We start from the raw sequence: 23,949 nt of genomic DNA, 5'->3' as shown, positions 1-23,949 counted from the left end.
TATAACGAAAAAAGACAGCATTATTATAATGTTATTATTTTTCATACCTATACAATATAATTTCAAAAATTGTGTGTGCACGCAAGGTTCAAAAGTCATTCATGGACTTTATGTACACAAAAACCACAGGACTGAACAAAGGTGCTGCTATAAAAACAACAATAATAAAAGCATCACAGAAATTTGATTTGATTGAATGGGAGTTGAAACCATAATGGTCTCTGTATGTCTTTACTGGTAATATTGTAATAGTTGCTTGTGGGAGTTCTCGCGGCTTAAAACTAAATATAACTTTATGAATATATAGATAAAACCCTCGGACACGGACGAGTTCTTCTTTACCGCCTGTTTATTTTCTTTTTTCTCCTCCTTCCGACTTCCCCTCCTCATAATAAAAGTCCTCACAACAACATCCACTTTAACACAAGTATATACTGCTAAATTAACATTGAGATATTCAAATATAACATCAGAATTAATATTCAGATATTCAAATATAACATCAGCATTAATCTTTTAATATAATGTGCTATACTTTGAACTTTTTCACTTTTAACTCTTATACTTTTAACTCTTACAATATGTTGAGATCTAATGGTTCTAATGGTGGGATCTCTTCAATAAAAACACTATTATATCCTACTGGATTCAAAACACAATACATAAATTAATTTTGTAACGGTTTTAATGGTAAAAGTGGTGGTTGGTGATATCATTTCTAATGGAAATCATTATAATTCACAGATTTATTTCGCAGGGATAAATTATATATTGGATAGATATCAGATTTACTGAAGACTCATACTCGTCTGTTTTTAATTCATCGTAATGCTGAGCGGTTTCGAGTTTGAAATCTTTAGGGAAATGAATTAATTTGTGTTGGGAAGTGACTTCGACCTTTGGAATGACAGACGCGCATGCAGGGCGGGGGCGCGCGTAGGTTGTCATCTCACAGCAGAGATCTGTGTAGGGAACCAGTTTGGTACTGGAATTAAAAGCGGGATTTTCTAGATAGTGAGAAAAGCCCACTCGGGTCCACCTGTCAGTGACGTCAGTGACCCACCTGCTTGTTTTTCTGCTCGCTCTCGAGGTGGGAATCAAAAAAAGCCACTTCAAAAGGCTCAAGCAAGCGCGCCCACACGCGCACAGGTTGTTTTGGAGATTTTAAAGGTGTAAGCCAGCTCACACTTTACATTTCCTTTCTCATTTAAACCCGTTTTGTTCCATCAGATGTTGTTTTCCTGCAGGTTCGTCATTTTAGCTTCTTAATGTTTTATATAAATCAGTGGTTCTCAAACTTTTTCGGCGTGCGGCCCCCCTTGGGTACGGTGCATCCCTTAGCCGCTCCCCAAAAGAAAATGTATGACACAAAGCATTCTAAAATGTATAATATTAATTAAACAAAAAATATTAAATTATACAACGTGTAAGGTTTCTTTGAGGTTTTTTTTTCACAGAATTTATGATAAATTTAATGTATTTTATAAAATGTCATAAAACTGGGGCCCCCTGGCACCATCTCGCGGCCTCCAGTTTGAGAACCACTGATATAGATTGTTTAAGGTTCATCAAAACATAGGCTAAGTTCTCGTAGTACCTACTAGGAACTTTTTAGGATCTTATAGACAACATAAGCAAATAACTTTCATTGAAAAAACTTCTGGTAAACTCAACAAAGAATCACAAAAGTCCTTTTAGAGTAGTTTATTTCTGATAACAAGCAAAATAAATAACAAGTAGACTACCTTAGTTCAATTCGTAGCTAAAGTGAGCTAACTTTACTGTGTAAAATGTGGACTTTATAATGTAGTGATTGTCTTCTCCCCTTGTCTTTAAGGAACCAAAAAAAAAAACCAAAAACATTTTTTTAAGGGATTTGTTCCAGAGTTTAGTTTAGCCGCTAGCCAGACCATTAAACAAACAGAAACCGGAAGTTAAGTTCCGTCTAGACGCAACGTGTTCGTCCAATGAAATCGTCTATAGCAGTTTATTTTTAACTTTTAACTAAGTTGAAGCAGGTTTTTGTGAGATTAATTTATTATAGACTGTACATCCCTCCTATTATCCTAAATAGAAAGAGTTTGAATATAATTTCAATTTCAATCTTTTATTCAATCATTCCTGAAGAAGAGAAAAATAAAGGCTTTAACACACACAAGGATGAAGCACTGAGCCTGATGACGACAAAATGTGGGTTCATGTTCTCACCACAGATTTTACACATCTCTTTCTCTTTCTTTTCCACTCACACACTGTAACTCTCTATCTCTCCCGCTATCTCATAAATATTCATTATTATTTTCCACCCTTCTGTCCAAAACTGCAGATAAACGTTCAAGCTTTCCATCAGACACCCACTACTGTCAGTATTTCACTTCACAGTTCACTCTTGCATCATTAAATGTGATCACGCTCATAAAGATGCTCATAAAATAAATGGGACCGTGTTCTTTATCTCAGGGCCTGTGGGATCACAACTGGTGTCAACTGGGGTTTCTTTAAATACTTAACATCTTGTCCTGTAACATGAGCTGATATTTTGTCTTAATCATTGTGTTATGCTTCTTTCATATAGCTGTCATATTAAAATGGTCAGAGCTTCTATGTTTGGCTGTATTTAAAGTTGTTAAACTTTGCTTAAACTCATCAGCTCAGCATGGGTTGCCTTTAACATTTGCCAATGGCGCCATCTAACGGTGTGTATCCATAACACTTCAATCAGACTAAAGAAATAAAGGCACGTTGCATATTTAACAGCCTTTACTCTCATGATTTCAAACAGTTATATAAGTTAAGAGATGGGGCTTTACAAACAATTACTTTGCAAAAAACAAACAAATAAATTGATTTTTATTGATCTAAAATGAAGACAGATTATAAAACATCTAATCCCTCACGTTCACACACTGTTCATTGACATAAACATAACACAACCATTTTCATGTTAACTAAACATTGAACAGAGCCAAGCACAATCAGATTTACTCACTTTAAACACATCTGCTCAAACACATTCTTTTAGGATTATTGTTATGTATATCAGTGTGAATACACTTAACATAATCTGTCTTTTAATACTTATCCCAAATCACAACTGGATTATATTATACTAATAATACGAATATACTAAATGCCTCTCAAAGACATTTACACTTAAGATACAAAGATAAGATACAAGAGTGTGTGTGTATGTTTAATTTGTATGTGATGTTATATAATACAATGTAAAAAATAACTTTCTTAGTATGTTTGTCTTGTTTCTAACATCTTAATGTAAGTATTTTTAGATATTTGTACTGAAAACAAGACAAAAATACTAAGTAAGAAAGTCATTTTTTGCAGTGTATATGGACTGGTTGATCATGAAATCCCAGTCTAAAAGTAAGACCAGAAATCTCATGATATTATAATTATAGTAACCGGTACAGAAACTGATTCCTTTTATATTTTTTCACCTGATTAAATACTTAAAGTCAATGGGGCGGTTTCCCGGACAGGGATTAGACTAGTCCTAGACTTAAACATTTTAAAGAGCTGTCCAAACTGAAAACAACTTGAACTGACATATCTTAAAATACATCAGTGCTCTTTGTTTTGCCTCAAAATGCACACATGTAATATTTTTAGTAAGGCATGTTTGTTAAAACTAGTTTTATTTCCTAATTAAACTAAGGCCTAGTCCTGGATTAAGCTGATCCCTGTCCGGGAAACTGCCCCAATGAGAAACTCCATTCACAATCCATTTAAAGGGATAGATCACCAAAAAAAAAAAAAGAAAATTTTGTCATCATTTACTCATCCTCATGTTGTCGGTATGAGTTTCTTTACTCTGTCAAACATAAAAGAAGAAATTTTGATAAATGATGTTAACCACACAGTTGACAGTAACCATTGACTTCCATAGTAGGAAAAATTATGTAAGTCAATGCAGTATTCTTACTCTAAGTCAAATTCACAGACTTTCACTGACTAAAAGCTGAATTTTTAATGAGTTATGTCCGGGATTCCATGAGTTTATAAAAATTTAGCTTAAAGGAATACTCCACTTTCATAAAAATAAAATCCTGATAATTTACTCACCCCCATGTCATCCAAGATGTTAATGTCTTTCTTTGTTTAATCGAGAAGAAATTATGCTTTTTGAGGAAAACAATCCAGAATTTTTCTCCATATATTAGACTTAGTGGACCCCAACAGTTTACAGTTTCAATGCAGCTTCAAAGGCCTTTAAATGATCCCAACCGAGGAATAAGGGTCTTACACTGCAAAAATAATTTTCAAGAAAAAAAATTCTTAGTATTTTAGTCTTGTTATCAGTAAAAAAATATCAAAAAATTCTTAAATTAAGATGCTTTTTCTTGATGAGCAAAACGACCCAAGAAAATAAGTAGTTTTTAGACCAAAAATATCAAATTTAAGTGATTTTGAACCGAGCTTTTTACTCCAAAGGTGACATTGGAGTAAAAAGAATCTAAAGTTTAGTTTGCAAAAGTTTCATGTGCTCACGCAAAACCTTCATGTGCAGATTTTTTTTTTTAATTTTAGTTTTGTGCTCTCACCTGAAACTTTTGCACGCGCATGTGAAACTATCGCACGCATACATTAAAAGCGAAAGTTTCACGTGCGCACGCAAAAGTTTCAAGTGCGCACGCAAAAGTTTCACGTGAGCATGCGATAGTTTGCACATGCAAAACTAAACTTTATTTAATTTTTGCTCCATGTCCCCTTAGGGGCTCCGTAATTTTGTGCATAAACAAGCAAAAAAAATCTGCCAATGGAGGTAAGCAAAAAATATTGAATTTTTTTCTTAAACACTAAATTCAAGAAAAACTAGACCTAAGCATCTTAATTTGAGAATTTTTTTATTTTTTTTAAGATATTTTTATTTTCTTGAAAATCATTTTTTGCAGTGTATGTTAAACAAAACCATCATCATTTTCACCAAAATAGTACTTCTCGTCTTGCACTAGCCGTGTGACGTGCTAGCCCACGTTACGTATTACGTAATCAAATTAAAAGGTCACACGTTACCTACTGTATGTGAAACGCACATTTCAGATCTTTTTGAACAATTAACTGACTCAAACACATTTATGTCTTTCTCCACACTTGTAAACACGGATTGGTAGTTTCGCATACATCACGCGTGACTTTTCGACATGATTACACAATATGTAAGTTCGCGCTGAGACTCACGGCTAGTGCAAGACGAAAAGTTGTGGTTTAAAAGTGCATATTTTATTTGTTAATCAATGACAATCTTTGGCTAGATAAGACCCTCATGCCTCAGTTGGAATCGTTTGGGCTCATTTGAAGCAACATTAATTTGTAACCTGTTGAGGTCCAATAAAGCTTACCATCATTTATAAAAATATCTTCTTTTGTGTTCAACAGAATACAGAACAACATGAGGTGAGTAAATAATGATTTTATTTTGGTGTGATCCCTTTAACTTCTGTAATGTGATGCATTTCTGTGAAAATCTATTGTTTTTGGTTGATCGTGTCATGGTATGTAATCATAACCTACTTTTTAGGAGGTTTATATCCTGTGTTTCAGGACATTAATAGGTTAGCGGATCTAGAGTCATTCTAGAATCCACTTCCACTCCCTTCCATATCAGCGGTCAGTACAGAGCGTTTGCGCAGCACTGAGTTGATGTTACTCCTCCGGGTGCGAGGTGGCGCCGTTGCGCTGCGTATCTCTGGCCGTGCCAGGGGACAGGGAGCTCTGTACTGGGGCAGGCCGCTCTTGGTGGTGTCCAGTTCTTCTGGATCACCCTGCTGAGCTCTCAGGGCCGCAATCACATCTCGATCAGAGGGGCTGAGGTTCAGACAACCGCAGCTATTACCTTCGACCCCATCTTCCTCCCCGGGATCATCTTCGACAGTCATGAAAGCATCTCCCCAAAGACTCTCACAGAGGTCTCGACCGTGCTGATGCATCTGCAGAGGTATTCAAACACAGACAGAAGTGTTTGGACAAATGTAACATTTTTGGGGTAAAATTAATCAACGATTAAATCAACAAATGCAGATTCCACTGAACGATGCCTGTAAATGTTTGTACTCATTTACACTCACTGACTCTCAGTACAGCTGTGAGACACAATGACATCTACTTACAGCTTTAGTGTGTTTGTGTGTGTATCTGTGTGTTTATATCTGAATGTGTGTGTGTGTGTGTGTGTGTGTGTGTGTGATTATGTGTATTACAGCAGCTGAAGACATGACTGGATCTCTTCACACATTCTCTTCTGTCCTGTACTTAATCTCTGCTGTATTTCAAATCAAGTGTCCTTAGTAGGGCTGCACGATATACTGTGGGTGGGCTGCCATTGCGATTTCTGTGGTGGTATTACGTTTTTTTTTCTCTGCATGCCAACTCCAGATGCCTTAAAAAGCTCTGTTTGATAGGAATTCGCTTGTGCCTTGCATTTCTTGTATAGCTCTGGCTGGCAACTTGAGGAAAATTGTTGTCTGATGATATTACATACATCTGGGCACAAAACTTTAGTGTTGTTTTGTAAATGTCTTCAAAAACTATTGCGAATAACAACATTTTCATTTACCGATCTTATGCAAATAAAACGTAATTTAGTTGTCTCACAATAAGTAATTCCAAAAACTATGGCGACGGGTGTTTTCGACTTCATACAGCGTCGCACAGACTGATGCATTTGACCACCTTGTAAATCTCTTACATATTTTACGAGGTGGCTAATTCGTATTAATTAGTACGACCACATTTGTACATTTTTGTACGATTAGCCTTGACCCCTGTGACGTTGGGGTTAGGGGTGGGGTTTCATTATGTTTTTATTTTTTATGATAATAGTACCTTTTTGCAAGAGTAAATTTATACGAATTCATACAAATTACCCAACTCGTAAAATATCTATGCTTTCTCCTGAGATCACGCTGGCTTGACGTTTTTTGTAACGCCACATGAAGTCGAACACACCTCTTCCGTCTTGGACTTTATTTCTGCCTTGACTCCTACTACGTTGGGGTTAGGGGTGGGGTTTCATCAGGTTTTTTTATGATAATCAGACCTTTTTGCATGATTAACTTTGGACACATTCGTACAAATTAGCCAACTCGTAAAATATGTACGAATTCTCGTGAGATCACGCTGGCTTGACGGTTTTTGTGACGCCACATGAAGTCGAACACACCTCTTTTGTCTTGGACTTTATTTCTGCCTTGACTCCTGTTACGTTGGGGTTAGGGGGTGGGATTTCATTTGTTTTTTTTATGATAATCAGACCTTTTTGCAATATTAACTTTGTACTATTTCGTACGAATTAGCCAACTTGTAAAATATGTACGAATTCTCGTGAGATCACGCTGGCTTGACGGTTTTTGTGACGCCACATGAAGTCGAACACACCTCTTCTGTAAATCATGTGTCCTTAGTAGGGCTACAAAATATATTTTGGGTGGTTTGCCATTGCGATTTCTGCAGTGGGTATTACAATATTCTTAACTTTAACGCACATCAGGTGACCTGTAAATGCGAAATAAATAGCGGTTTTGCGATATATTCCATTTGCGAATTACCAAAAAAAAAAACACCTTACCGGATGGTAAATTTTTTTTGTGATATATGGGAGTTTATGCGAAATTGGCTAATGGAAACGCAGCCACCGGCAAAGTCATACAAAATAGATTTACTTTAGAAAAAAAAACCTATCATGTGACTATTGCAGATTCCCACATTGTAATGTCAATGCTGAACTGTATATTGTGCAGCCCTATTCCTTAGTAGTACACTTTTGCTCATAGTATATTCTGAAAGTAAAATCCACCAAAACTATTAAACTTATAGTAGTTTTTCTAACATTATTTTTGCTCCAGTAATGAATGACAGAGTCATGCACAGAAGAAGGTTTATAATGTTGTATAAAGTCACCTGCTGGTACGGGACACAGTTGCCGGTACAGTTCTGACCTTGCGGGTCAGTGGTCCAGTCGCGAGCACACGTCATGTCTGTTTTACAGGCTTCAAACCTGCAAAAAATAAATAGCACAAATTGCAGCAATCAACAACTTTCAAATGCATTAAAATGCACCGACCATTTAAGAAAATGTTTGCTCTAGACTGATAAAGAATGTAAATGTGTTTAATTATTTCAGTTTGTTTATGAAATCTTTTATTTAGATCTGTTCATTTAATGTTTGCTTCGTAACTGTGTGCTTCTGCTTTTAAAGGGCACCTATTTCATTGCTAAACACAACTTTATTTTGTGTATTTGGTATAATACAATGTGTTCACGTGGTTTATGGTACGAAAAACACATTATTTTACACATAACGTACATTTTTGTAGCTCCAGAAACTCTGTGTCCCTGATTGGCCAGCTAATCTATACATTGTGATTGGTCTGAATACCTCTGACGTCAGCAGGAAATGTGACGCTCCTTACTATGTTAAAAAGATAATGTCGGTCTTGTCTACATCACCAGTCCCAGGAAGTAAACTGTTGCCTATAATCTGTGTGTTTGTTGTGGTTCAAGAAAAAAGATTTACGTTGGAGACGCTAACTCGCATCATTGTTTACTTTGGGATTTGTACCTTTTGCATATCGTTAACATATACTAATACACACTTACACACCAAAGGAAATGTAAAATCATGAATCCGACAATAGGTGCTCTTTAATAAGAAAAAAATAATGTCAAGACTTTTCTGGTAATTTTAGACAGGCCTGAGGAATCGGTGTGTGTTTACGTAGATGAGTAGGTGTGGTCTCACCACTCTTTGCAGAAGCTGTGGCATAGAGGCACCGCCTTCAGGGAGGAGTCACTGTGTGGGTGTGGCCACCGGGAAGCATCAGGTGAACAGCGGTAAAAGCAGGAGACACGCTTTAGGAAAGACTCACAGCTGAATAGAGAGAGGGAAAGATGAGGAAAAACGACACAAATATTTAAAGTAAAATATGTACATTTTGGAGTTTAGAGTTTATGACAAAATATGTACATTTCTGCATGATTTGCTTTCGTCCCTGTGACGTTTAGTTTTGGGGTGGGGTTTGGGATGTGGTATCATTATTCTTTTTTTGTTGTTTTTGTAGGATTCATTTTGTATGAATTCAGCTTCGACCTCAAGATCTTTATGTTAGTGTATTTATACACATTCCCAAAATTAGGTTCACCAGCTATATATGTTTAAAGCTGACCAAAAATATTTATGTCTTGTTTGTTTTTGTATATGTGTTTACAAATGTTTCTAGAATGTCTGATATTGTCAGTCTGCAATTAAAAGTCAACAAGGCAATTAAAACAAAGTAATTTAATATCCCCACATTAAAAAAAGAAAAAACATCAGCACAGGCAAGAAATTAAATTGGTTTTCATTGCTGTACAAAGACAGCTTGTTTAGGAACCAATCATATGCACTTTATAAATGCCTACTGTTGTGATTGGTCGGATTAAATAAGCCAAAAAATCAATATTTTAAACCGTATGAAGGTTTTACATTATTAATAATAAATCAGAGACTCACAGTGGAGACAGAAGACCACATTTATCCCATCCAGAATCAACCTGAGAGCCAGAAAGATCCTGAATGTGACTCTGCGTACAACATGAATCTGAAGAGAAACAAACACACAGAAAAATGTTCAATAATGAATCAAACCACGCATTCAGCTAAAGTTCAATCACAGTTATAATGTTTGATTAAAGTGTGCACATACTCTCCCTGTAGAGTGAACACTCCTTCAGGTGTGACTCTGGACTGGGCGTGGCCTTGTGTTGACCATCCTGTAGACACGCCCCTTCATGACTCATTACAGAGGCAGCCAATAAACTCACAAGGTGTGCGAGGCAGAGTAGCATTGTAGACACGCCCATTTTCACTGTAAGACATTAACTATCAGAGATGAACTATCATTAGCAAACATTATTAATATATAATATATAATAACTTTAATTAATAATAATAACATTACATAATGCTAGAGATCTTTACTTCATACATCTCATGTATTTACATCTATTGTCGTGTATGAATTGATCCTCTAATCTGTTCAACATTTAAACTTATTACAAAGTGAATTGATCCGAATTCGGCTGAGTTAAACCCTGTGACCCGTCCTAGATTTGAATGTGTCTGTATAAACTATATGATATTTATTTTCATCCTATTCCTAGGGCACTATTCAATGGCAGACTTCTTTCGAGGGTGCACGATGCGAAGTTCGTCACAACATTTATGTAGCCCGTCATGTGTGTGGTTTGTAATTTCAAAATATGTGATCTGCACGTCAAGTGATCTTGTTAAAATAAGTGCCTGCTGCAGATGTGTCTTAAGGGTTTATGATAAAAGAGATGCTCGTGTTTGCCAGATACTCGCATAATCTCATGCGTAATCAGAGTTTCCTGTTAAGGGAGTGTCTTGCGTGTAGTGTGTGAACGTGAGCGTCTCTTTCATCATAAATTGTTTTGACGCGTGTGCAGCAGGAACTTATTTTGACAAAACACGTGATGCATATGGTTCACATGACGCAACAAACACATATTTTGAAAACACAAGCAACACACATAACACCCCGAACACATATTTTGAATTTGCGCCCCTCGGAAGAGCAGTCACTAGCCGCCACTGGCACTATTTAAAAAAATGCAGCATTTTTGTCAAATCAACGTATTTTTTATGTTACTTTAACTTAACAAATTAAGTTAAACAATTTCAACTTGTTTCTACAAGTTATGTCAGCTTTTTTTAGGTGAAAACTTGATGTTGAATTAACTTGCAAAACCAAGTTGTTTTAACTTCATGCTGCATTTTTTATCGTGTGGAATTAAACAGGAATCCAAAATAAGATCCTGCTGGATACGCTGGAGAGATTGATGTGAGTTTTAGTTTATCCAGCACGATCTCAGCAAATTCCTAGAGGATTGTTTTTTTGACACCAACTTTATCATCATGCTCTGCAGAAAAGTTAAAACACTTCTTCTCCAGTTATTCCTCTTAACTCAATCATGGAATAACTCAACTGAATTGCCACAGTTAAAGAAACGCTAAAATATTTTCTGTAGATTATCAACAAACTTTGTCATGGTCACATCCATAACTGTGTCATACAGATATAAACACACACTTACATTACTTAGAGTAGTGCAGAAGAGGACGACAATAATATAGTTCAAACAGGGTTACGGCACAGCAGGGTTACTCAACTCTTTCAGCTGAGTTGAGTTTTTCAATATAAGAGCCACCGAATCAGTGCCATTTCTGTCCCAGGACATTATGGGGCAGATTCCAGGAAAGGGCTGAAATCTAGTCCAAGACTCAAATGCTCATTTGACTGAAATCAGACTGCTTTGAGATACATATAACAGTGCCGTTGTTTTGTCTCAAGATGCACACAAGTAATGAGTTTGTATGTTTGTAAAAACTACTTAAATGTCCTAGTATAACTAAGGCCTAGTCCTGAATGAATCTAAACCTTGTCTGGGAAACTGCACCTATATGTTTACAAATGCTAGAAAACTAACTCAAAAATAAATTTTATTATTAAACAAATTCTCCTGCATGTTTATCTAACACCAAAGTTAAACTATATCATTTAAAAAATTAATAAAAACTACATAGAAACAGCATTTTTTTATCCGTCCCTGGTCTCTATACTTTACCTTTAAATACACTGTAAAAAATGCAGCATAAAGTTAAAACAACTTTGCAAGTTTTGCAAGTCAATTCAACCTACTATTTTAAGTTTTTGCTTGTGATGAGTTAACTTAATTACTTAAAAAATCAAGTTGTTTTGGTTAAATTGTTTAACCTATTTTTTAAGTTAAAGTAACATAAAAATATATATTGATTTGCAGTGGCGGAAGGTGACTTCTTTTTTCGAGGCCGTCATGTGTGTGGTTCATCATTTCAAAATATGTGTTCGGAGCGTCATGTGAACCATGTGCATCATGCGTCTTGTCAAAATAAGTGCCTGCTGCACACGCGTCTAAGGGGTTTATGATTAAAGAGACGCTCACGTTTGCCAGATCCTCACATAATCTCATGTGTAAACAGATTTAGTGTTAAGTTAGTGTCTTGCGAGTATTTTGTAAACATGAGCGTCTCTTTTATCATAAACCATTTCGACATGTGTGCAGGAGGCACTTTTTTAACATGACGTGTGATGCACATGGTTCACATGACGCAACGAACACATATTTTGACATGACAAGCAACACTGATGATGAAAACGGATGATTTGACAAAAATGCAGCATTTTTTTACAGTGTAAAAAGAATGCAATTCTTCAGATATCTTTATTTTTTTGCATTTTTGTGTGCGTCCATATCCGATAGCTTTAAATATTTGTTCCATTGAAAAAGCCACTGAAATAATATTTTAGAAAAAATGCACACTTTAGTCATGTTTCCAGGATTTCACTCAGTCCTGTTACTTAACACGAATATCACAAAATCTACCAATACTCCACAAGTCCCATTATCAACAGGAACTGACATCAGCTGGATCTTCTGAAGGCCATGTGAAGATCAAAAGTTACTTTTCTTATTTTCTTTTCCGTATTTTTTATGATTTGATGCTATGACTAATGTCAATCAACATGTTCAGCCCTGTTACCTATATTATTCTTTTTATATTATCGGTTTATTTTAAAATAAAACTAGAATTAGCTCAGTATCTTCATGCTATAGCACATATAATGCAGATATATCTAATGCATTTGCTAAATCTGCTAAAAACTCAATCCTGTTACTTTCAGCCTTGTTACAAAACTGCCTCCATCCTCCATTAAGAAACCATGTTAATAAATGAATGAGTTACATGAGATTGACCAATACTCATTTTAAAAAGTATAATGTTTGTGTTATGTTTGTCTTACCTGAGACTTTGCTGTGATCGTCTGTGTTCAGATCCGGTCTGATCTGAATGCACTCGAGCTGAGATGAAGGACATCTCGATGACAACGCTCCTCCTCCTCTCGTCTCTCTCTCTCGCTCTCTCTCTCTCTCTCTCACATACAGTGTTGTTTTCACAGTGTGTATTTATTATTCACTGTTATGTGTTTAATATGAGTTTATCAGGTGAGAAATACTTTAAGAAGTTGTAATGAGCTTGTTTCTTAATATTTTGTATAGTTTGTTTACTAAAGCCTATCTGAGTATGTTAATAATGCTTCTAATATACAGACGTGGATGTCTTCAGTCTTTAGCTGTTTGTCATGTGATAAATTACATAAAATAAAGCACAAAATATCTCTCTAATGCACCTAATTTTACAGGAATATTTAATTGAATATGATTTGATTTGTGGATGAAGATGATATCAAGGTCAAGCCCTCATCTTCACAGAGGAGTTGGTTGATATTTTCTCCTGGCAGGTGCTGTGATGTTGATCTGCAGGCTTGTTTTGCTGTTTAATCCTCCTCCGTCTGCAGTAATCCCTCCTTCATGCTCTGCTTTAAGACGTTTCTGGCCTCAAACGAAGACATGCTGCCCTACTTTCAGCCCTTCAAAGGATAAACGTGTTTCATGCCTTCTTTCAGTGCTATTTGCATGTTTTATGGGGGCAGAAAGATAGATTAATATTGTTTTCAGCACTGTGATGGTTATTATATGTGTGAATGATAATAGTGTTCTTGAGATGAGGAGGGGGGACGCTGCTGTCTCGGGCTCATGACGGACTGGTTTATTTTGGGTTCAGCAGACAGAAGCTATTAGCCTTTGGTCATTTGAGCTAGAATAATAATCCTTTGTGTCGCAGCCGTTGAATGGATGAGGCTGATGAACTGTTTTCATGGCTCATGTTATGGTAACGGAAGCGGCACTAATTTTACATCATTCAGAACCAGTTTGTGTTTTATCTACAGGATAACTGGATATCACTTTAGAGAATTTTGAGAGAACCGATGAACATAACATCTCACCTGTAACTCCTCAGATCAGCATCATGTGATGTCAATAACAAAAAATATAATTTAAATTTTCAACATCAGGCAGGTGCTTTCATCTAAAACAACATATGCTGCATTCAAAGTGTCAAACCCTTGACTTTGCACTGCTATATTATGCTAATTTATACTACAGTATTTGAATATGGTAAACAATCAATACTGTGGTATATATATAAAAGAACACCATATTAATACTGTGTTTGACCCCCTTTCGCCTTCAGAACTGCCTTAATTCTACGTGGCATTGATTCAATCACGTGTTGAAAGCATTCTTTAGAAATGTTGGCTCATATTGATAGGATAGCATCTTGCAGTTGATGGAGATTTGTGGGATGCACATCCAGGGCACGAAGCTCCCGTTCCACCACATCCCAAAGATGCTCTATTGGGTTGAGATCTGGTGACTGTGGGGGCCATTTTAGTACAGTGAACTCATTGTCATGTTCAAGAAACCAATTTGAAATGATTTAAGCTTTGTGACATGATGCATTATCCTGCAGAAAGTAGCCATCAAAGAGTGGGTACATGGTCATAAAGGGAAGGACATGGTCAGAAACAATGCTCAGGTAGGCCGTGGCATTTAAACGATGCCCAATTGGCACTAATGGGGCTAAAGTGTGCCAAGAAAACATCCCCCACACCATTGCACCACCACCAGCCTGCACATTGGTAACAAGGCATGATGGATCCATGTTCTCATTCTGTGTACGCCAAATTCTGACTCTTCCATCTGAATGTCTCAACAGAAATCGAGACTCATCAGACCAGGCAACATTTTTTCAACAATTTTGGTGAGCTCGTGCAAATTGTAGCCTCTTTTTCCTATTTGTAGTGGAGATGAGTGGTACCCGGTGGGGTTTTCTGCTGTTGTAGCCCATCAGCCTTAAGGTTGTGCGTGTTGTGGCTTCACAAATGCTTTGCTGCATACCTCGGTTGTAAAGAGTGGTATATAGCAGCTTAAATCAGTCGGCCCATTCTCCTCTGACCTCTAGCATCAACAAGGCATTTTCGCCCACATGACTTCCGCATACTGGATGTTTTTCCCTTTTCACACCATTCCCTGTAAACCCTAGAAATGGTTGTGCCTTAAAATCCCAGTAACTGAGCAAATTTTGAAATACTCAGACCGGTCGTCTGGCACCAACAACCATGCCACGCTCAAAATTACTAAAATCACCTTTCTTTCCCATTCTGACATTCAGTTTTGTAGTTCAGGAGATTGTCTTGACCAGGACCACACCCCTAAATACATTGAAGCAACTGCCATGTGATTGGTTGATAAGATAAATGCATTAATGAGAAATTGAACAGGTGTTCCTAATAATCCTTTAGGTGAGTGTATATTATAGCATAATAATGCTATATCTGATACTGTACTACTGTTCAACATCAGACAGAGAAGTCTATAGTTAGGTTCAGTCAAGAACAGATTATTAATAAAAACAAACTGCAAAGCCTCTCTCTTTATGATGGGTTCAGCATTGCTGTTGATCTCTTTATCAGGATAAATGTGAGATGACAGTCATACTGCTTACACAGTGCCATCCAGTGGGAGACACAGACAGTACAGCATAGTACAGTATATTGATCTGTCAGACAGATACAGACTGAGTACCTGACTGTGTGCTTAATTTATAAAAATGTACAAAAAATAAAAGTAAAACAAAACAAACTTCGGCTCTTTGTTAAATACAAAAGAAGTTTTGCTAGATGTAGTTAGTGTACATCAAAGAAAGAGAGAGAGAGAGAGAGAGAGAGAGAGAGAGAGAGAGAGAGAGAGAGAGAGAGAGAGAGAGAGTAAATTAATTTGATCTGTGTTTAAATTCAACATGTGAAAATAATTATATTAACAAATCATCCATTTCATTGAAGCCCTTCATAATGCACTTCGTTGACAAAAAAAGTGTCCCACTGGATTACAATTACAGAAAAACACATTTGGGATGACCCATCTAACCCAGGACACTATGGGGCAGATTCCTGGACAGGGTTTAGATTAATCCAGTACTAGGTCTTCTTAGTTAGGACATTAAAGTAGTTTTTACAAACACTTAAAACACAAAAAAACTATACTGGTGTGCATCTTGAGACAAAACAATGACACTGATGTATTAAAGCAGATCAAATATTCATTTTAGTCTGCGACTATAGGATAAGACTGGTAAACTGCCCATACTGGTATAAATCTGTTTGAAATGGTGCCTTTCACAAGCAGACGGTTCAGGTCTATAAGTCCTGAACAAACAGATTTAAAAAACCAAAATCAATAAATGCACTAAACAATTTATAATGTGCAATACTGTCTTATAGGCAACATTGTCTTTAAACAATTTGAATGTGCTTAATGTAAACATATTCCATCGGCCTTATAAGCCTAAGCCTGTTGAAATCTTTGTCATTAAAGCCAATTAAATATCAAAAGAAGAAGAGAAAATGCACGGCTACTGACTGACTTCTGTAACTTTGTAAAAAAAGATTAATTCGTATTTACTTTTATATAAATGTACTTCTACTTTTTTTGTTGAGCTTTGCTAAAGCCTAAGTTAGGTTTATGGGAGTTTAGATTTCGTGAACAACTTTTACAAACTTACTGCATTTAACATAGAGATGATCTGCTTTAATAACAGGCAGTAAACCAGAGGTGAGAAATAGACACTCTTACATCTAATGCAGTTATGAAGATTTATATGATCTTCATGCTTTTTTGTTTCGTTTTTCTTCATGGACTATGAACTTAAAGAAGCCATAAAAAATTAGTTCAGACGCTGCATGGCAGATCGTAAAGGTGTTGGCTATGCGATCGACATGGCGTCCAGTTCAGGTAAGATGAATTAATCAATCAGACAGCGAGTTCAGAAATGTGTCAATCACAATCTAAAGGCAGTTGATCCTGTCGTTTATAATCGTATTATATTTCAGTGAAATATGTGAGTTTAATTCAAATGGAAAAAGTGAAAGTAGAGCCGAATAAAACACGTTAATAAAACTAGATGTTTTAATCATGCGAGACTACAACTGTAATTTTTAAATGTTTTCTTTTTAAAATGTACTCTATTTTCCTGTTGTTTGTCTTTATAAAAATCTAACACAAAATCTTGACAGTGACAGTCACAACAATGAAGTTATTACAAGCTTTCTGATCGCGAGAACACAATTCTGGAAACGACTCATAATTTCCTTAAATCTTCACAAACTACACCCAGCGGTACAAACAAATAGACAATGCACGTAAAATGTCAGACACAGACTACATGACCGTTACTGAAAGGATTAATTCTTAACACCTGTACGAAAAGCGATAAATAGTTGGACATTTGTGAAATCACAGCATTGACTAATAACCCTTGCATAAAAAAGCAAAGTATGTACATATAAATACATTTTACATTAGTGAATAAAGAATTGTTACTGCATAATATGCTGTTTTAGACAAAACCTGAACTTTGAAATGTCACTGTAAGGTGTGGCAGATCAAAGTGCAGTTTATTAAGTCTAATAAAACCAACAAACAGCAACATCAAAGGTAATCAAAAACAGAGTAATAATCCAGACAAACGGTCAGAGCACGCAGCAAATGATCATATAATAATATCCAGGCAAGGGTTGGTATAAAGAAAAGGAACTGCCAGCCAACATTGCCAGGTGGGCCCAATATAGGCTTTCAACATGGGCCCTAGATGGGTTTGTCCATGGGTACCACTATGGCCCCACCTTGATTAGCCCACATGAATTTTATATAGAATCTGACTGGGGCTTATGTGGGGCCCAGCTGGGCAAAGTGCATAGGACCCATATTGCCTCCACTTAAAGGAAAACGCCACCGTTTTTCAATATTTTAAAGATGCATCATAATGTATTTTAAAATAAAATACCAAATATCTTGATTTTAAGCATATTAAAATAAACAAAAAAAAATACAGCAGTCACACCATCAAAATAAACCACTGTAATTACTTTGACTTAATTTTTTTTTATTAAATCACATTATAATTACTTCAAAGAGCATTTATTAATTTAATTATTAAATAAATTAAACAGAAGCTTAAGCGCATACATATATTGTTATTTTCTTTCATTAACAGTTTGTGTGTTTTACAGCAAGCAGAAGTAGTCCAGATTTTGATCGTCCCAAAGGTAAGTCAATCATAATTGTTTGTGCCTTACGAACTTAACAGTGGCTTAAAATAGCAAGCAAACGCTAACTGTGGGGCTGCTGCTTGGTGCTTGGTATAATAGTTTTTAAAACGCAACACCAAAACTTAACATGGACCGGTAAAAAATTATAGCAATTTATGCAAAAATTATAAAAAGCTAGCAGCCTGCACATTATACACTGTAAAAAAATCCATATAAATTACAATGTTATTGCAGCTGGGTTGCTGGTAAATTACCATAGATTTAAATTTATGTTATTTACTGGCAAGAGTTTGTTTAAAGTTAAATAAATAAAAATTTTAATAAAGAATTTTAAATATTAACAAGTCTTTATCTTTACAGAATAAAACTACAATAACAGCCTCATGCAAAGCATTCTGGAAACCAGAAATCATCATCAAACTTTTTCTGTTTTTTTTTGCTTCAGATTTTGTTTCCCAGAATGTTTTGCTTGATGCTGTTATTCTAGTTTTACTCTGTAAAGACAAAGACCTGTAAATCTTTAATGTTCATTTAACTTTGAACAAAGTGTTGTCAGTAATACATAAATTTATACGGTAAGTTACCGGCAACCCAGCTGCAAATTTCTATGGAATTTTTTTACAGTGTACCTTGATCACCTTCTTTCATGATTTTCTGTTTAAACACAAACTAAAGCTCATGCATATACTGTTATTTTGTTTTACTAACAGTTTGTGTGTTTTACAGCAGGCAGAAGTAGTCCAGATTTTCATCGTCCCAACAGTAAGTCAATCATAAACTGTTGTCTGTGTGAGGAAGCTTTACAAAACTTTTTAAAACTAAAACAAACCAAAACTTAACACGGACTGTTAAAAGATTATAGCAATTTATGCAAAAAATTATGGAAAGCAAGCAGCCACATTTCTTACCTTGATCACCTTCTTCCACAATTTTGTGTTCTGATTTCAACAAGAGTTGGCACAAGTCAGAAGCCACATTTTTATAATTTTATTAAGTAGAATTCGTAGTATTTTACAGTATTTTAAAAATACAAAACATGAAAGTATTTTAATATAAAATATAAAGCCATTTTCATCAACCCTATCAAATTACAGTTTTTCTCAGTCACTTTGGTACATTTCTCAGATCAGAATTGAAATTCTCAAAACTACCTGTTCAATTCTCACATCATTAGTCCCTTTCACACATAGTCTTTAATTGTAATTTACTGGTAAATTGCACTTAACATGTCATGTGTGAACAGAACCTTTCCGGTAAATCAGTGCTCCCAATTTACCAGTAAAACCCCATTCACACAGACCTCTGGTCCCAGAAAATACCCATAAAATTGCCAGACAAGCATCTGTGTGAACAAAAACTCGTTCCGTTAATCTTCTGGGATTGTTGCCGGAAAGAGGACCTAGTAAGATACGCGGGTAACCCTCTGTGTGAACAAGAAGCCGCAAGAATGCAGTAATGGGCGTGTCAAAGTGAGGACGCGCGCGTCATCATCACAACACAAGTTATGGTTCAGCTCCTTACAACGAGAGATAACATGCATATAAACATTCACCACGAGAAATGTTGCAAACTAGATTGAAGCAGTTATCAGGAAATGATATATGAGACGCATAAACAATGACGCACGTGCCGTAGTGAGGACGCGCGTGTCATGGCAACATGAAGTTGGTTCAACTCTTTAAAATTATGGATTTACAACATTCACTACGAGAAATGTCAGCAAACTGGACTGAAGCAGATATCAGGTAAGTTAGCTCGTTACTTACTGCGTTGAAACGGAGATCATTCAGCAGCATAAAAGAATATCGCGTCACGTGCTCATTTGAGCTATAATAAACAAAAATACACGCATGTCATCCCAACAAGATATATCGTCCAGCTCCTCAAAATGCGGGTTTTAAATGCATATAAACAATCACGATGAGAAATGTCTGAAAACTGTATCAAAGCAGAAATCAGGGAGCTTGTCAAATATCCACTCTGAAGCTGAGATCATTCACCAGCATAGAACTGTGCGTTCACGCGCTCCTTTGTAGTCTTATCATAAACAAAATGCACGCGAGTTGTTTCTGGAGAGAGAAATAATAAATAATATGCAAACATCAGACGCTGCGTAGAAGAGAGGGCGGGACTTTCAATAGGTCGCGTGTCTTTCCGGGACCGTCACATGCCGGGTAAACTTGCCAGTGTGAATGTAAAAAAATCTAACTATTCCGGAAAAATCCAGGATGCAAATCCCGTGTATTTTACGGAATTTCTGTGTGAAAAGGGCTTAAGACAGGTTGTAAGATTAACGGTAATTTGCCGGTAAGCGCTGTGTGTGAACGAAAAATATAGCATTACCGGCATTTAGATGACGTCAGACCGCGCTGACAGATCGGGCGGGCCAATCAGAAAGTTTTTTATACAGGTGACGCAGACTGTTTACGGACGTTTCCACACACATGTTGCTTAAAAGTCGAGCACACCTGAAGTTAACATCCACATTTCTTCACCAAAGTTGTTTAAAACAGCTTACCATCTAATTGCCAAATTGCCGACGTCCTTAGCACAGCATCTGTGAAGCCTAATGTGCAAACGCGCAGGTTCCGTTTGACGCCGCCTAACGCAATGTTGTTTGGTCACGAGCAACTTCGCGACCGTTTGCCACAGATGTGAAAACAACAAAATACGGACCGTGGATATTAAGTCATAACCCGCCGTTTACAAATACGACACGGACGGAGCTCGCCGGCCGCGCGCCACAGGTAACTTCCGCTTTCTCTCCGAATTTACCGGTATTTTGATACTGATGTGTGAATGATGTCTTACTGGTAAAAAGACAGAATGTCACTGCATGTGTGAACAGCACATTTTTGTATTTACTGGTAAATTCATTCTGGTAAATTCATGGTAATTTACCAGAATTACTGTGTGAAAGAGGCTATTGTGTCACTTGTGCACATCAAAAAAGCAGTTTCTCATTTCATTAAAGAAGTTGCAAATGCTTTGGTACACCCATGCAGTTAATAGTTATGCACAAATTTCTGCTGTTTCCTACATTATCAATTGCTTACAATATGTCATGTTGATCAAAATTTATTATAATGGGTCTCTGTTGAATAGTCTCACCCCCACAACATTTAGGCATTAGTTCATAGAATAAGTCCTTACATGCAAAATAGTTGAACAAGTTGTCAAGCATTTTTCTATACATTTCCATTAGACTTTTTCCTAAATCTGTCCTGAATTGGTAAATTGCTCCCAGGTAAATCTTGACTTTGGAGATGACCTGCCAAAGTATGTAATAGTCTGGTACAATGTCAGTTTCCATTGTTACATCATCATCAGGCAATGATTTGGGCCCACAACAGGATGCTGATGGAATTCCTCTCACCCTACTCTTTATTCCTTAACCCCATTGAGAAAGTTTTCTTAGCATGCAGATGGAAAGTATATGATCGCCAGCCACATACACTGTAAACTCAGCAGATAGACGTGGGATAAGACATTTGAAAAGATTCTTTCCACGCTGCATCACAAGAGAAGATATTTGTTGTGATGTGGATGAGAAGTGGGCCCAACAGACAGGAACGTCAGGAGTGCAGTGCTGTCTTTTTCTTTCTGTATTGCAATGACATGTATTGGTCTGTCATGTGTAATGGTCTGTCAACAAATTATAGTACAAACAGTAAAAACGTAAATGTGAATCTTGTCCACTCTCTTGCAATCACATATACACTAAGGTGTAACCTACAATTTACAATAATTGTAATGAAAACTTTAGCCATAGTTTACATCAGAACATCCCTCCAGAGTAAACAGTTATATTGACAACATGAATAAACAATTTGACCATCTTATCAGGACATGTCATTCTGATGGCATTGACATGTTCATTGACACAGATATTTACTTTTGATAGATAACCTAAAGATTTTGAGTTAGAGACTGGCTTTTGCAGGTAATTCATGGTGTTTTGCTTTTGAACGAATTGTTTTGAGAAATGCACTTACTGTTTTGCAAATGTCGAGGATGATTCAAGAAATGTACCAAAACGACTGAGAAAAACTGTAAAATTACAAAATCATTTTGAAATACTTGTATCAAAAATAATGCCCATCCTTGGCAATGAGTGTGCTCGACTTCATAAGACGCTGCGCAAAGCGACATGCGTACGACATCAAAATACAGTGAGACCACCTCAAAAGCATACAGAGCAGTCGACTCTTGAATCGCTCTTGCTGTATTTTGATGTCATACGCTTGTCGGTTCTTGTGACACCAGATGAAGTTGAACCAATTTCTTCTGTCTTGTCCTCCAACCAAACATACCACGCCATATTTAAAGAATGATCATGTGACTTTTACACACATCAGGTGACCTTTGAATAGTATTGCCAGATGTACAATAATTATCATATTTGTACCATAACTTTGACATCTGTACAATGTACAATCAATAATGGAAAAAAATCCCATAATGTACAAAAATTTTCACATTTTGTGACACTTCAAATGGTTGTGCAATCACAGGGCTTCTATACTTATTGATCGATCTGTTGATCCTACGTCTACAATTATAATTGTGAGGAGAATGCAAATGCGTGTAACGCATGTCTTGGTTTTGGTTAGAATGGATACATCTATGGCTTAAATCACATGATATGTTTGGTGTAAAGTTAGGTTTAGGGGTAGGATTAGGATTAAAACAGGCTAGATGGATACAGCTATTGCATAAATCTACTGCCAATCATTGTTGTGAATGACTCTCTGACTAAGGTACACGTAGTCATTTATCTACTGAGAAAATCTACAGGCTATTAAAAGTTTTTATCTAGATAAAATAGCTGTATTATGCACATTTGATTTGTGTATGATAATTTACAAATACCATAATTTTGAGGTTTTGGTACAATACTTGGACATTTCCAATCTGGCAACACTGCCTGTAAATGCAAAAAAAAACTGCATTGGAGTTTTGTGATTGCCGTGTTTTCATTGGGCACATTTTCAGTTCTTTATTTTAATTTGCGCAATTTAAAGGGTAATGGAAATGGAGCTTGTGACAAAGAGTGAGAATGATGGAGATGTGATGGATAACTAGTTTCTAGTAAACTACGTTTCATTTAAAAGCAAGCGTTCACTATAAATGCGGTGAATGCATTGTCACTCCCCGACCTGTTAAGGCAACCTGGGGATTTACTTACTTCGCAATATGTTTCTTGGGTCTACACCATTCATTTCCAGGCAAACAAACCAGCGCACCTTTACTTGTTGTTAGTTACAGTTGTGTAGATGTAAGCCAGAAATGCGCAGGTGCTGGGTAATTTAACTGACATGATTCATGAGATGAATATGTGTTCACTTCGGCAGCAAATGATTTCTTATAAATCACATTATAATTACTTTACCTTTAAAGATAATTTTTGAGTGTAATTTAAATAAATGAAATATTTTGTCGCTGAAGCTCATGCTGTTATTTTGTTCCACTAACAGTTTGTGTCTTTTACAGTGGGGAGAGGTAGTCTAATTATTGATCGTCCCAACAGAAAGTCACTCAGATCTTTTTTCATAAAAATCTGAAAACAAAGCAAGAAAAAAAATCCTAAATGTACCACTATGCAGACCTGGCATGAATAATACAGCATTTATTCGTTTTTTGTGGATCTGTGTGAACTGTCTAGGACTTGAACATCTGAACACGAAAAACAATATTAAGAAAAAAGTGTTTTTCCAGTTATAGTACATTGTTGTCATGTAAACATAGCCTACTGCTGCTCCCTTCATACAAACATTGCTTCTTCACAATTCAGGTTTGTCTGTAGGCAAAAATAAAGACATTTGATATATTTGCAAAGTATCAGGGGTGAGATTTTATAATAAAATCTAGGAATTAATTTGGT

The 23,949-nt window shown here is 36.2% G+C and overlaps 2 protein-coding genes across 3 annotated transcripts in view; one reads left to right on the top strand and one right to left on the bottom strand.

Moving 5' to 3' along the window:
* Positions 1–2,833: 2,833 nt before the first annotated feature.
* rtbdn (retbindin) lies at positions 2,834–12,965 on the bottom strand. Of its 2 annotated transcripts, none has more exons than XM_065278283.1 (6): positions 12,858–12,965; positions 9,699–9,860; positions 9,506–9,593; positions 8,756–8,884; positions 7,915–8,011; positions 2,834–5,945 (listed from the first exon to the last, which is right to left on the bottom strand). In XM_065278283.1, exons 2-6 carry the CDS (start codon positions 9,853–9,855, stop codon positions 5,592–5,594), a joined length of 825 nt encoding a protein of 274 aa, XP_065134355.1. In that variant the 5' UTR covers positions 9,856–9,860; positions 12,858–12,965; the 3' UTR covers positions 2,834–5,591. The 2 variants fall into 2 exon arrangements, with proteins under 2 accessions (XP_065134355.1, XP_065134356.1); XM_065278284.1 differs by having other exon boundaries at positions 9,699–9,874; positions 12,858–12,894.
* Positions 12,966–16,733: 3,768 nt separating this feature from the next.
* The window catches only part of LOC135768461 (uncharacterized), a 32,956-nt gene continuing 25,740 nt past the window's right edge, over positions 16,734–23,949 (top strand). Inside the window, exons 1-2 of the mRNA XM_073814102.1 lie at positions 16,734–16,749; positions 18,027–18,062. Of these exons, the coding sequence (XP_073670203.1) occupies positions 16,734–16,749; positions 18,027–18,062 (52 nt within the window). The remainder of the gene's footprint in view (positions 16,750–18,026; positions 18,063–23,949) is intronic.

The sequence above is a fragment of the Paramisgurnus dabryanus genome, chromosome 3 (assembly GCF_030506205.2).
Source record: "Paramisgurnus dabryanus chromosome 3, PD_genome_1.1, whole genome shotgun sequence".
Taxonomy (NCBI): domain Eukaryota; kingdom Metazoa; phylum Chordata; class Actinopteri; order Cypriniformes; family Cobitidae; genus Paramisgurnus; species Paramisgurnus dabryanus.
Note: the sequence above shows the minus strand (reverse complement) of the source record. Positions and strands in the feature narration are given on the sequence as shown.

What these genes read in the sequence shown, in the direction of transcription:
- rtbdn (XM_065278283.1), bottom strand. Translation starts at nt 9,855, where the DNA reads ATGGGCGTGTCTACAATGCTACTCTGCCTCGCACACCTTGTGAGTTTA. An exon ending in TGTGGTCTTCTGTCTCCACT is followed by an intron (nt 8,885 to 9,505) that starts GTGAGTCTCTGA and finishes CTCTCTATTCAG; the next exon opens with CTGTGAGTCTTTCCTAAAGC. An exon ending in ACTGTGTCCCGTACCAGCAG is followed by an intron (nt 5,946 to 7,914) that starts GTGACTTTATAC and finishes ATACCTCTGCAG; the next exon opens with ATGCATCAGCACGGTCGAGA.